This window comes from Austrofundulus limnaeus, unplaced genomic scaffold (assembly GCF_001266775.1).
Source record: "Austrofundulus limnaeus strain Quisiro unplaced genomic scaffold, Austrofundulus_limnaeus-1.0 Scaffold194, whole genome shotgun sequence".
NCBI classification, from domain to species: domain Eukaryota; kingdom Metazoa; phylum Chordata; class Actinopteri; order Cyprinodontiformes; family Rivulidae; genus Austrofundulus; species Austrofundulus limnaeus.
In genome coordinates this window covers 582,877-595,759 of record NW_013952596.1, presented here as the reverse complement: position 1 = coordinate 595,759, position 12,883 = coordinate 582,877, and the positions used below count along the sequence as shown (strand labels likewise).

The 12,883-nt window shown below is 41.3% G+C and overlaps 2 protein-coding genes across 4 annotated transcripts in view; one reads left to right on the top strand and one right to left on the bottom strand.

The window, feature by feature from the left end:
* Nucleotides 1-3,348, top strand: part of slc43a3a (solute carrier family 43 member 3a) — a gene marked incomplete at its 5' end in the record, with an annotated part of 6,459 nt that extends 3,111 nt beyond the window's left edge. Inside the window, 7 exon segments of the mRNA XM_014018502.1 lie at nucleotides 336-475; nucleotides 556-689; nucleotides 917-1,060; nucleotides 1,146-1,253; nucleotides 2,468-2,654; nucleotides 2,732-2,855; nucleotides 2,970-3,348. Coding sequence (XP_013873956.1) covers nucleotides 336-475; nucleotides 556-689; nucleotides 917-1,060; nucleotides 1,146-1,253; nucleotides 2,468-2,654; nucleotides 2,732-2,855; nucleotides 2,970-3,119 — 987 coding nt within the window.
* Nucleotides 3,349-3,792: 444 nt separating this feature from the next.
* The window catches only part of LOC106524616 (uncharacterized), a 20,630-nt gene continuing 11,539 nt past the window's right edge, over nucleotides 3,793-12,883 (bottom strand). For all 3 annotated transcript variants that reach the window (XM_014018483.1, XM_014018484.1, XM_014018485.1), the window contains exons 2-7: nucleotides 11,964-12,292; nucleotides 11,783-11,847; nucleotides 11,531-11,688; nucleotides 9,957-10,478; nucleotides 7,025-8,511; nucleotides 3,793-5,339 (exon numbers count right to left, since the gene is read on the bottom strand). In XM_014018483.1, coding sequence (XP_013873937.1) covers nucleotides 4,692-5,339; nucleotides 7,025-8,511; nucleotides 9,957-10,478; nucleotides 11,531-11,688; nucleotides 11,783-11,847; nucleotides 11,964-12,292 — 3,209 coding nt within the window. In that variant the 3' untranslated portion in view covers nucleotides 3,793-4,691. The remainder of the gene's footprint in view (nucleotides 5,340-7,024; nucleotides 8,512-9,956; nucleotides 10,479-11,530; nucleotides 11,689-11,782; nucleotides 11,848-11,963; nucleotides 12,293-12,883) is intronic.

Sequence of the window (12,883 nt, the reverse complement as noted above, 5' to 3'; positions counted from 1 at the left end):
GCTTTTAGCTAATCTTTGGGGTGTTTATTTTATTTTATTTGTCTTTTGCTGCACCTTTAGCTCTCATTTCACTTCCTTTAGCTTTTAGGTAGATTTTTGTTGTTTTTAGTTTTAGCTGTCATTTAGCTACTTTTTTTTACCTAAAATTTTGCTTTTTAGATTTTGCTCCTTTTTAGCTTTTAGCAAGCCCTTTGCTATTTTTTAGCCTCTGCTGGCATTTAGCTACTTAGCATTCTGCATTTTTTTAAGCTTTAGCCTGTCAGTTTTCACACTGCAGAAAAGATCATATCTCGTGTTTTTGTGTGAACGTTTTGTTCCTGCCTCCTGTTTTCCAGCTCCTGTATGAACGAGGAGTGTCTCTCCGGTCCTCCTTCCTCACCGTGTCCCTCTGCAGCATCGTCCACGTGGCCAGGACCTTCCTGCTCATGCCGAGGACCCACATCCCCTACCTTCTGCCACAGAGCTACACTTATGGGTGAGAAGATGAAGACCTCGGGGTGGTTCAGATGGTCACAAATGATAAGTGATAAATGACGTGAGGTGTTTTACATTCAGGATGGATTGTGGGAAGGGCAACACTTATAATGTGGAGCAGGTGGAGCGGCTCAGGGACACGTTGGGGACTCTGGATCAGGACCTCAGTGAAACAAACAAAACACAAGAAGATGAAAGAGAAGAAGCAGAAAAAGGTTTGTTTTGTCCCTTTAAGATGTAAAACTGACACACTACAGGTGAATTTGATTCACACAAACAATMTGGGTCATTTTGACCTAATGGAAGCAGGAAGTTAAATATTATTGTCCACAAAACATGACTGAAAGAAACATTACTGTTTGGCAGGGTTTAGAAAAGGAGAAAATGTTTTTATGGAATTGTTTTTTTTTTTTACTTTAAAAACATGTTTTTCTGTGTTCAGAGCTGAGTTTCCAGAGCTGCGTCCTGTCCTGGTTCTTCCTGTGGCACCTCCTGTGGYTGTCCCTGATGCAGCTGAGGCACTACCTCTTCATCGGGACACTCAACACCACGCTGAACCGGCTGGCTGAAAACGACACAAGCCTGGGTAAATTATTTCTTTTTTTTTTTTTTCTTACTGATATTTTCATCTTCACGTCTAATTTCAGTTTGCTTGTCTCCTTCTCCATCAGTGAGTCAGTACACCAACGCCTTTGCAGTGACCCAGCTGTGTGGAGTCCTCTGCGCCCCCTGGAACGGACTCATCCTGGACAGACATAAAGGGAAACCTCGAGCCGACGGTAAATGTTGTACGTGGGGTTCCACAAGGTTCTGTACTGGGACCAAAGTTGTTTCTTCTATATAATAATGACTTGGTAAATGTTTCTTCTATATAATTAAGATTTGGTAAATGTGTCGGGRTCGTTTAGATGTGTTTTATTTGCAGACGACACTACATTTTTTTGCTTGGGTAAGAACATAGAACAAATGTTGGAAATGATGGAAATAGAATTTGTAAAAGTACAAAATTGGTTTAATCGTAATAAGTTATTAAATTTGGATAAAACTAATTACATAATATTTAGTAATAGAAAGAAAACAACTGATGTTCCATTTAGAGTAGAAGGTGTTGAAATTTGTAGAGTCACTGAGGTGAAGTTTTTGGGTGTTATTGACGAAAAACTGACAGAGACCGCATATAAATTACTTAAGAACAAAAATGGCAAAATCTATTGCAGTGCTGTATAAAGTTAAGGAGTTATTTAATGATAAAACACTATTTATGCTATATAATGCAATAATTGTTCCACATTTGATTTATTTTATAGAAGTCTGGGGAAATGCATGTAAAACAATTACTAATCCTTTTTTTTATTTTACAAAAAAGAGCCATAAGAATTATCACAAGAAAGCATTACTATTACCCATCTAAAATATTGTTTCATCAATTAAAATTATTAAAATGGTATGAGTTGGTTGATTATAACATTCTGCAGGTTATGTTTAAGGCTCATAAAAATGTGTTACCTTCAAACATCCAATCAGATTTTGTTAAAAGGGAAAGCTGCTATAATTTGAAGGGATTACAAATGTTTGTTAAACTGAAAATCCAAACAAAAAATTAGAAGGAGAGATGTACTTCAGTAAAAGGTATAAGACTATGGAATAATCTGGGAAATGTTTACAAAAGCATTGGATCAATTAATTCCTTTTAAAAAATGATCAAATATGAAATTGTTGTATTTTTATGCGTTATTGTTTGAAGAGTTGAATTTATTTATTTGTTTTATTATTGTTTGAAATTAATATAATTTTTTTTGTAAATAGGAGCAGATATGTTTTTTTCTTCTGCCGCTGCCTTTCATTTTATTTTATTTGTATTGTTTTATTGTATGTAATGTGTTTTATGTTTTTTAAAATGAAATGAATAAATACTATAAAAAAAAAAATCCCGACCTGTGTTAGTGTGACACCGCAGCAGCCCTCTTCACCCCTTGTTTCTCTGGCGCTGCAGGAGAAACCGAACGGGAGGCGGACCTGCGCTCCTCCTGCCTGTCACTGTTCCTGACATCCTTGCAGTGCCTCCTCTTCTCGGCGTGCGCCTCCATCCCTCTCCTCCCCCTGCAGTACCTCACCTTCATYCTGCAGGTCCTCAATCGCTCCTTCCTCTACGGGGGAAACGCAGCCTTCATTAGCATCGCGTGGGTGAAGTGCAGGATAGAGTTTATCCTTAAAATGCTAAATGTATCAAAATAACTCACATTTCATTGCATCTCAGCTTTCCAGCCACTCACTTTGGGAAGCTGTACGGCCTGGTGATGTGTCTGTCTGCTGTCATCTCCCTGCTGCAGTACCCCTGCTTCGCCCTGGTCAACGGACCTCTGCAAGGGGATCCATTTTATGTGAGACAGTTACAGTTTAGAAACAGAAAAGAACAAGTGATGAMTGTAACGTAAAACAACTCTGAATCCAACATTAAAGTGAGCAGCATTTTTAATATCAGCTATCTGTTCCAGGTGGACATCACCCTCACCCTCCTCACCCTCCTGGCCTTCATCCACCCTCTTTACATCTACGTCCACTGCAGGAGAGAAGCCCACAGCAGGAAGAACAGCTCTCACCCCCAAGTCTCCACTGACTCCACCTTATCTGAAGCCAAACTGTAGCGAAGGGATCATTTCTGCTTTTTAACGCTACAAATAAAAACATTTTGTAAACATTTTTACTCAAGTTTTTAAAGTACAAAGAAGTTTGTTTTTAACACAGCGTGTCTTTCAAAGTTTTACTGACTGAGGAAAGTTATAAATAAATATTTTTACAAAGATTTAAAGAAAAATGTTACATCAGGTAAAGAATTCCACCAGGTGGTGGCAATAAATAAAAAACGTAACTTTACCCTCTTTGCTTCAGTTTCTTCAGCAACCCTTCCAAACAAGCCATGACCTTTGACCTTTACCCTGCTAACAGACTGGAGGATGGAGCTCATTTCTCTGGGCACTGCACAGTCTGACCTTCAGGGTGAATTTGTTGAGACATCCCACTACCGAGAGGACTGGCAGCTGTCTTAAATGTTTTAAACTTATGACTCCAAAATGACCTTTGACCCTTCTTAAATTGATGTCTTTCTACCTTAGTGTTGTGTTAACACACACCTGTATTCACCAGAGCAGCAACCAAGTGAAAAATATGTTTTTAAATAATGTAAACAACAAAGTGATTAGTTTTAAACTCACAGCTKCTTCAGTAATCCTTATTTTTCATTAAAACATGAAACGTAACACATTACTAAATGTTAAACCCACTTATCCCCCCAAGAAATCATAAATCAAAGATGCTAAATAGTAATATAGGTTGTTTTTTTATTTTAAAAAGTGAGGAACAAGTTTGTTATACTTTTAAGAGGAAAAAAATCAGTAGTGATGTCAAGACAAGGTTTAAAATATTACATTCAGGAACAGACAGGAGTTTGACACAGACTGAACTCAGTGTAGAAAGTGGAACCAATCAGTCCAGCAGAGAAGATTTTCATTATTTTCCTTTTTATCTGGTCTTTTTAAATCGTGGATTGAGCTACAACAAARTTTAATGTAAAGTTTGAGCAACTTCTGCAAAATAATAATCAAAATAAAAACATTTTACGCAAATATCTTGTGATGAAAAGGGACTTGATGTGTTGAGGATGACTCTCAGCTACTGTCTGCCACAGCAGATGTTAGATAAATATTCAAAATGAATTGAGTTGAAAATGCAGCATTGTTGCCTATTCTCCTTGGCAGTGGGTAATTAAAAACAAAACAAATACAAACAGCACAGGCAAACAGTACAAGGTGCCCCCATGAAGCCCTTTGTCAGTCCACTATGATCAGCTGGTAAAAACAAAGAGATTAAAAATCTAAATTTAATGTGGGACTACTGAAATAAGGCACTGGGAACTACAGCGGAATGAACACAAAAGGTCAAATCAGTGATAAAATACAGATTATTTGTTTTAAATGTTGAAGGGAAATCATTTTACGTCGATTAGAAAAAGCAGATTAAAAGTTGTTTTAAACTTTGAACATGTTGGATTTTAGTTGAGAAAAAAAAGACATTAAAGTTGAGAATAACGCTCTGATTGTACTGCACTTYGTATTCTCCAGCTGCTGGTTCTGTTTCTACAAACTGAATCACAATGTGTGRATTTGGTCTTTTTTTTTTTAAACATGCAAATAAAACGTCCAGACTTTTTTTCCCCTCCATCATTCCTGCATACTCGTCGGCCCGTTCTCGCTGGAAGAAATGCGATTGTGGTGCAGAAACAGAATAGCATCCAAACTCTCGGGCGGGATGTTCGATCTGTTCCTGTGCGGGGTTCCCTGCTCTCGGTGCACAAAGTCCTGGGCGGCGCTGCCCGCCACAGCTGGGGCGGCCAGGTAGGCTCGAGCCACCGAGGCCAACAGGGGGAACTGTGCCGCCTTCCTCCTCCACCACTGCAGGGGCTCCACGCCCAGCGAAGCCCCCTTGTCGGCTCTGAAGACCGACATCTCGATGTCGACGGACTCCTCCGCCGARCTCAGCCTGCTCCGGGGGGCGGAGCAGAACAGGTCCCCCAGCAGGAACTCCATGCCGGAGAGCCCGGGCTCGGAGCTCGGCTCCACATAGTCGCTGTCGTCTCCCTCCACCTCCCCGGCGTCGCTGAACTCCTCTTCCACCACCAGCTCTCTGAAGTTGATGGGCGGGCACTCCTTCAGTCGTTTGCTCCTCCGCACGATGTCGCTCTCTGACTCAGGCGACGCAGGGGAGGAGCTTCTCTTGATCCGATGCGTCTTAGGCAAATTCTTCTTCCTGTTGTCCTTCACGATCCTCACAGCCTCCTCCTTCAGCCAGTTAAACGTGTCCGTCTGCTCCTGAAACATCAAGGCAAAGGATTTTAATTCAACTTCCAGGATATTCTTGTAACACCTGAGAAAACTAACAAGTGAGAGCAAAAAACAGGACAGCATGAAATTAAAACAATGAAAACAGTTCTATACGAGGACTGAATGTGTTATTAATACTGAGTTCTGCTCATTCACACGTGGAATATTTAAAGTTCTGTGGAGATATTATGAACAATCAGTATTTTACTGTTTGTAGATCTGTATGAGCTCAGATTGGAAAAATGAGACTAAACTATGTCTTTAATTGATGCCACAGATTTGTATCACCTTTTAATGTGGACTGAGGTTATAAATTGGTCTTTAAACCAATTTAAAACTTAGAGCTAAAAAGTAATGTTTTCATTAGGGCTGGGCCTTATCATATTCATGATAATACCAGTAATAAAAACTTGCCCAGGAAAATAAATTATATGGAGCSAATGSTAATTTCATGACCAACGTCATTTTGCCCATGTCGGAGAACCTGCTTGTTTTCTGCTGCAGTCTGGTTAAAGCCACCCAGTCTGATACAGGTTTAAACAGACGCTGCTTTCAACAAATCAAACAAACCCCACAGTTTTATCCAATCAGAGCAGAGCAGGGCGGGTCTTTCTGATGTCGGTGCAGCAGTCTGCAGGATAAACACAGCCTGCAGCTCCTGTCCTGAGTGAGAAAACCCCATCCTCCACACTTCTCTCCTGAGCTACCAGAGACATAAGCATCTAAAATCTAACACACTATAAGTTTATGTGTTCAGAGCGTCGTTATCGAACAGATATGTCCAACTTTGTTCGCGTGACCAAACTCCTCTCCTCCTCAGAGCTGTTACAGGAGTGAGGTGCACACAGGCTGAGATGTTCTGAGRGAGCTCTTCCAAAATATTAACTCAGATGAACAYTTTGTTTGCCCCAGCAGACGAGTCTCCGCTTACCGTTAGCCCCGCCCCCCCAGCAAAATAAAACAAACCTGCTTTGTTCTTTTTGTAGTTTGTCATAGATATCTACAAATTTAATTCTTCACAATATAGTTTGCTTATATTTAGAACCACTGTGACTGAACTGCTCTGTGATTCAATAAATGATCAAAAATGAAGAATAAATTGTATTAAATGATTACATGAGCTCTCTAAATCATATAATCTTTTTGAAAGAAATAGTTATTTTAATGGAGAAATTAGTCAGTCTAACAAATAAAAAAATGTAGTTATTTTGTGCCGTACAAAAGACATGGTATATTTTTTAAAATATAAAATTATAGTACATACATATTGTGTTTGTTTGCACTGAAAAGTTATGGAGATGGTTAAATATTTCTATGACTATATCCGACTCAAGTCTTGAGAAAAATGTTTTTTTATTTATTAAATATATTAAAAACACTAAAATGACAAAGAAAAGCTGTTCAAAATCAAACTTTTCCTTACAAATCCCTTTGGYCCAAATAGTTCAGGTTAAAATTTTTGTATAATGCATCATTAGAGAATACTAAACTGTGTTATGATTATACTAYACTGTGTACCTGTGTGTGGTGGCAGTAAGTGTTATTGTGCATTTATCGTTATCGAGGTGAACTGGTCAATAAATTGTGATAYTGATTTCAGGCCCTWTCACCTGGCACTAGATTTCTGTTTATTGCCTAAATAATTTCTCAAAAATTCAAAAAGTAGACCTCACCCTTTCCTCCATGAAGCCCAGCCCRTGGAACTGGGGGTCGAGGGAGCACGCCACGCTCAGAATCCTGTTCACGGCGGGGTTGTCGTAACAGCTGGATAAGCTCCGCCTCATCAGCCGCTTCACCTCCTTCAAGGTGCTGGAGTCGCCCGGCCGCGGCACGAGGTGGCGTGACAGCAAGCCGGTGAGGATGGGTTTGACCAGGGACAGACGGGGGAAGGCCTCCTTGGCCAGAGTCCGGCAGGCCACGTCCAGAGGTTTGAGCACCAGGCAGAGCTCCTCCACCACCTTCCACTCGGAGCGCAGCGTCGGGAGGCTCGGCGACGGCGTGCTGGAGGTGGAGTTGGCGTGGTAGCTGCTGCACGGCTCTGAAGCCGTCTCCTCCCTGTTCGAGCTCTCCTCGTTAATCTCTTTGATTATATCGCAGATGACACTCTTCTGTTTGCTGAGGAAGCTCAGCAGGTGGTAAAAAGAGTTCCAGGGGGGCGGGCTGTGAGCCCACAACTTGACGTCCGCCTGCTCCCGCTTGGTCAGGGCCTGCAGCAGCTTCCGAACGTGGTGCAGGTAGAAGCCTTTCTTGTGAGCGGGTGGCCACAGCAGACTGGACAGAACACTCTGGAACTGGGTCAGGGTTTTTGAGACGACCGGGTGGGACATGACTTCGCCCACGCAGCCCTGCACGGCACTGAAGAAACACGGAAGCGACGGGAGACCCTCGCTGTACAGCTCTGAGGAGGCCTGGGGCTCCTCGGAGGACACAGAGTCGTCCCGCTCTAGAAACGTCGTTGAGTTCGGGTGGGGGACGCTTCCCGTGGGCTCTGCGCCCTTCTCACTTTTGATCAGACCCACCCTCGTGGGGGTTTTGCCCTCCATTCCCAGGAGGACCAGATTGGGTTGAGAGACCCCCCACTCCCGTGCCATCGCCTTCACCTGCGCCTCCACAGCWTGAAGGCTGAAGTCTTTTCCTCTGCCCTCCGCCAGCTTCTGTGTGGTCAGGGCCAGGTTGTGAGGACTGAAGTCATGATCTATGTAGTGCGCCCAGAGGGTGAGGTAGCGCTGGCTGCTGCCCTGCCAGCTGTGCAGCCACACGTCCACGCTCAGGGTGACCAAGTGACACACTTCCCTCTGACGATTGGAGGGTCGCCCGCGCCTCCGGGGCTCGAACTCAATGGGAGCAGTGTAGTCGCACGTCTCCTCGGCTTCRGCGCTACCAGACTTGCCCCTCAGCAGCTGCAGGAGGCTCATCCTGCTCCGGATGTGGTGCTCCGTCAGGAGGCTTGCCAGCTGGCAGGACGAGAGCGTCTCCCTGTARGAGGGCAGGACGGTGTGCAGCAGCTGTTTGAAGCCCTCCCCTTCCACCAGAGCCGGGGCCTGCAGGTCCCGGATCAGGAAGTTGGCGATGGCGTGGGTCACCTGCATCGGCATCACTGCGGGGCTGGAGCTAACAAGACCGCTGGGAGGGATCACCGGTGGTACGCATCGTAGAGACACTGAGGAAAAGAAGCATTTGGGCGTTTTTAAAAAATAGATGATGGTGTAGTTATTATTTGTTTAGAAATTTGTTCATTTCATTGAAAATAAAACTGTTTACAAGAGATGGAAAAAAAACTGAATAAAAAAATCTTATATCTGCCCCCTTTTTTCCAAGAAGAGAAAAAAACATTATGCTATTTCATATTTCATAAAAAACTAACTTTTATCTTCCTCTTAAATAAGTACATACATCTGTCATTTTTAACACCATCCTCATTCCACAATCCTGTTCCCTGGATTAAAGTAGAATGCTCCTTCAAACTGGTACGAAACCAAAGATTCACAAACATCTCCATAATAGCTCTCTCTCTTAACAACATTTATTTGTATGTTAGAAGGTAATGTGTTTTTGTGAGCCTCATACATAAACAATAAAATATTATAATAAACGAAATCATAGAATTTTAATATTTTCAATTGATGATATAATATATTTGATGGGTGGCTGTAATGTTTTCTGGTGATAATTCTTACCGCTCTTTTTCGTAAAACAAAAAAGGATTTGTAAGTGTTTTGAATGCTTTACCCCAAACTTCAATGCAATAAATTATGTGTGGAACAATTATTGCATTATACAACATATACAGTGCTTTATCATTGAATAACTCCCTTATTTTGTACAGTAACGCATTATTTAGCTATTTTTRTTCTTAAATAATTTATGTAAGATTTTCATGTCAGTTTTTCATCAATAAMAACACCCAGAAACTTCACTTCACTGACTCTACAAATCTCAACACCAGCAACTCTAGATGTCATCAAGAGTTCTATAATATCATGTAATTTGTTTTATCCTAATTTAATGATAATTTATGAATGTGAAACCAATTTTGTACTTTTACAAATTCTGTCTGCATTATTTCCAACATCTGTTCTATATTTTTACCCAAACAAATAAATGTGGTATCACTTGCAAATAAAACACATTTAAAATGTTCTGACACATTTACCAAGTCATTCACATATAAAATAAATAACTTTGGTCCAAGKACAGAACCCTGAGGAACTCCACATGTGATGTTAAAGAGTTCAGATCTTATATCATGTATTTCTACAAACTGTTTCCTGTGTTTCACTGCAGTGCTGATCCTCTGTCATATTGATTCAGCTTTTCAAGGTGAATACTGTGATCAAAGGTGTTGAATGCTTTCTTTAAATCAATGTAAACAATAACACAGTACTGTTTTGATCAACAGCTGTTGTTATTTGTTCTATTAATTCCATGAGAGCCAATGATGTARAATTATTTGCTCTAAACCCGTACTGACTGCTACTTAAAATATTTTGTTTATCGATAAATTGATCTAATCTGGTCACAAATWATTTCTTTAAAATTTTTGGTCTTTAATTGTTGAAGTGTTGAATAGAATTACTGAGTGTGTGTGGTTACAAACTCTCCTACCTGTCGCCACACTGCGATCCTTGCTGATGTCACGGGGTTTGATGTGGTGCTTGGTGGTCAGGTGGATCTGGAGATCCGTTGCTCCTCCTCCTCCGCAGCTCACTCGCTCCATGCACAGCTTGCACACCGCGGTGTTCCGGTCCAGAGGCCGACCGGTYGGGTCCGGCTCCAGACCGAAGAAGTGCCAGGGGCTGTTCTGATTGGTGTTCAGGTTGGTCAGCAGCTTCTCCGTTCCGGGCAGGAAGTCGTACTTCTCCATCACGTGAGAGCTGGAGGACAGCAAGGGGAATGTGGAGGAGAACGTGGACGGGAAGGTCGAGTTGGGAACCAGGCTCGGGTCGCCGGCTGCTTCTGGGTTTGAGAAGGTCGTCACTTCACTGATGATGGGCATGGGGCTCTGCGACTGGCTGCAGTCAGACCAAAGAGAGGTGCTGCTCGGTTCTGGGAGGGTGATCAGCTGGATGTCCTGCAGGAGGCGCAGAGCTGTCTCCTTGTCTCCAATTTCACATTTCCCATTATCACCTGTGGGACCGACAGAACCTAATTAAATGGGTCAACTTTAACGAGTTTAATACAAATGGCTGCAACTAACGATTATTTTAATAAATCAATTAATCTGTCGATTATTTTTTCGACAAATCGGCCAAATCGTTAAAACGCTTAATTACATAAGTTGATCTATCTTATATATTGCCAAACAATTAATTGATTAGTAGTCATTTTCTTAAAAACTGGAGTTTTCTCTTCAATTACGATGGTCTTTTCATAACATGAAGGATTTTTTTATAATCTGCTGAATTAAAAAAACAGAAGCACATCATAAATGTTTTAACATTTTATTTTTCCAGTTGTATGACTGACTGAAGAAAATGTGTATTTGTCATACATAAAACAGCAGAAATTTAATAGGTTGCTGAATGAGGAAAATAGATTAAAAGAATAACATATCATTTTTAGATGTAAACTATTATTAATTTATTATAATTAGAATTTATTTACATTTAACATTTATGATTTTTCTATAGTTCTTTACTTTTCGCTTCCTTCTTGTTGGTTCTGTCTGACTTAGTGTTTTATGAGCCAGTAAGAAGTTCTGAAGCAGCCCCTCCCCTACTGAGGCAGACCTGCTGCTGCGTCTTTTTTATTTATTTTTTATTCCTTCGTCCTGAACCTTTTTGCTGCTTAACAAATAACTTTGAGCCTCAGTCAGAAAAAACTGGTGGATTTTTATATATTTTTGTATTTTTGGCCTGAGGAGGAAATAAATGGTGGATTTAGTATCAGAGGGCGGATCTTTACAGGTAGAGTTTTTTTTCTTCCTAAACTTTATTTAGGTCAGCCAGCACTGACAACGCTCTGCGGGTGACATAAACGGCTCCGCGACATGGCGAGGGATGCATAAATAGCACGACACAACTAATTGATAATGAAATTCGTTGCCAACGCTTTTAATAATCGATTTTTATCGATTCGTTGTTGCAGCCCTAAAATAGATTCAAGTTTACAATCAGCTGAGAGTTACTATAGTATATACAGGGAGAAAAAAATCTAATATCAAAAGTCATTAAACTCACTTAAACCCAGACCCAAAAGAGAAGCGTAATCCTTCCCAATCCAGACTTTGAGTTCTGACCCCTCYGAGATGGGCTGGGAAACCCGGTAGTAAATGTGCCGATAAAACTGGAACACGACCAGGTTGTGTTCGGCCTCACTACTCGTATACGTCACGTACCTGAAAAATGGCGCAAACGCACACAGAGTCACGTTTTCCCACGCAGCGAGAGTTTTCAAATAAAAAAATGTCTTAAATGATGATGACCTCTCACCTCATCCAGTTCGATTTGTTCTCATCGAAAGCATCCACAAAAGTAAAAGCAGCATCATCTCGAATCTAGAACACAACAAAACATTCGGTAAAGATGAGAAAATACAGCGATCAAATTAAATATTTGTAACCGTTTATAACCCAACATTCTATATATAATTTGTTGGTGTCGGTCTACTCACAGCCCAGGCATATTTGAGGTTGCTTGGCATTTGTCCTTTGCACATTTCTCCCAGAAAAGGCCCAAACATGACCCCCTGCTGAAGCTGACACTTGGCAAACACCTTCATCTCCCCCTGGTCTTCGACCGAARGCCCCAGTCCGGAGATTCTGGGTGCGCTGAGCCTGGAGAGGCACAGACAGGAAGGCAGGGACAGCACGGCCCGGGAGGGGCCTCCATGGAGCCACAGCTCGCCTGGCGGCATCACCGCATCTGGGACRTAGTTGGAGTTTGATGGGGTCTGCAGAAATGGTAAATCCTCGCCAAGTTCTTCGTGGTTGAAATCTAAAGCTGGTCATAAATATGGGGGAAAAATGATTGACAGAAAAACATTAAATATGAACTTAACTGGAGGTTTTAAAGGGTTCCTACTAGGGTTGGGCAATACTGGCATAAAATTAATCATGATTAATTGTAGTATTTAGCCGACAAGGATTAATATGATGATTAATCACCTGGAGTCCCTGGATGCCCTCATACTCTAGTCATATACCAGTTTTAATCACTCTAGTGGGAAAGATTTACTCTCCATAAAAATCTGTTCCAAATTGTGTCAAAAGTACAGACTTCAGGCTATACATCAATTTTTAAATTGTGTTGATAGACCAAGTAAAACCAGAGTAATGATAAATAAAATACAGAACTTTTTTAATGTTTGTCATATTTGAAGCGGAGAGGAGCACCAAGCGGACTGACTGAGGAAATCTCCAGTCTGCCTGGTGGCATTAATTATATTTATCGTCAAATGCCAAAAAATAACCAATTCACGTTTTTCTGACGATTAATTGCACACAATACAATTTTGCCCAACCCTAGTTCCTGCAACTTAAGGCAAGTTAAATGCCATTTGAAATTAAATTTAAGCCCAAGTTCACACTAAAC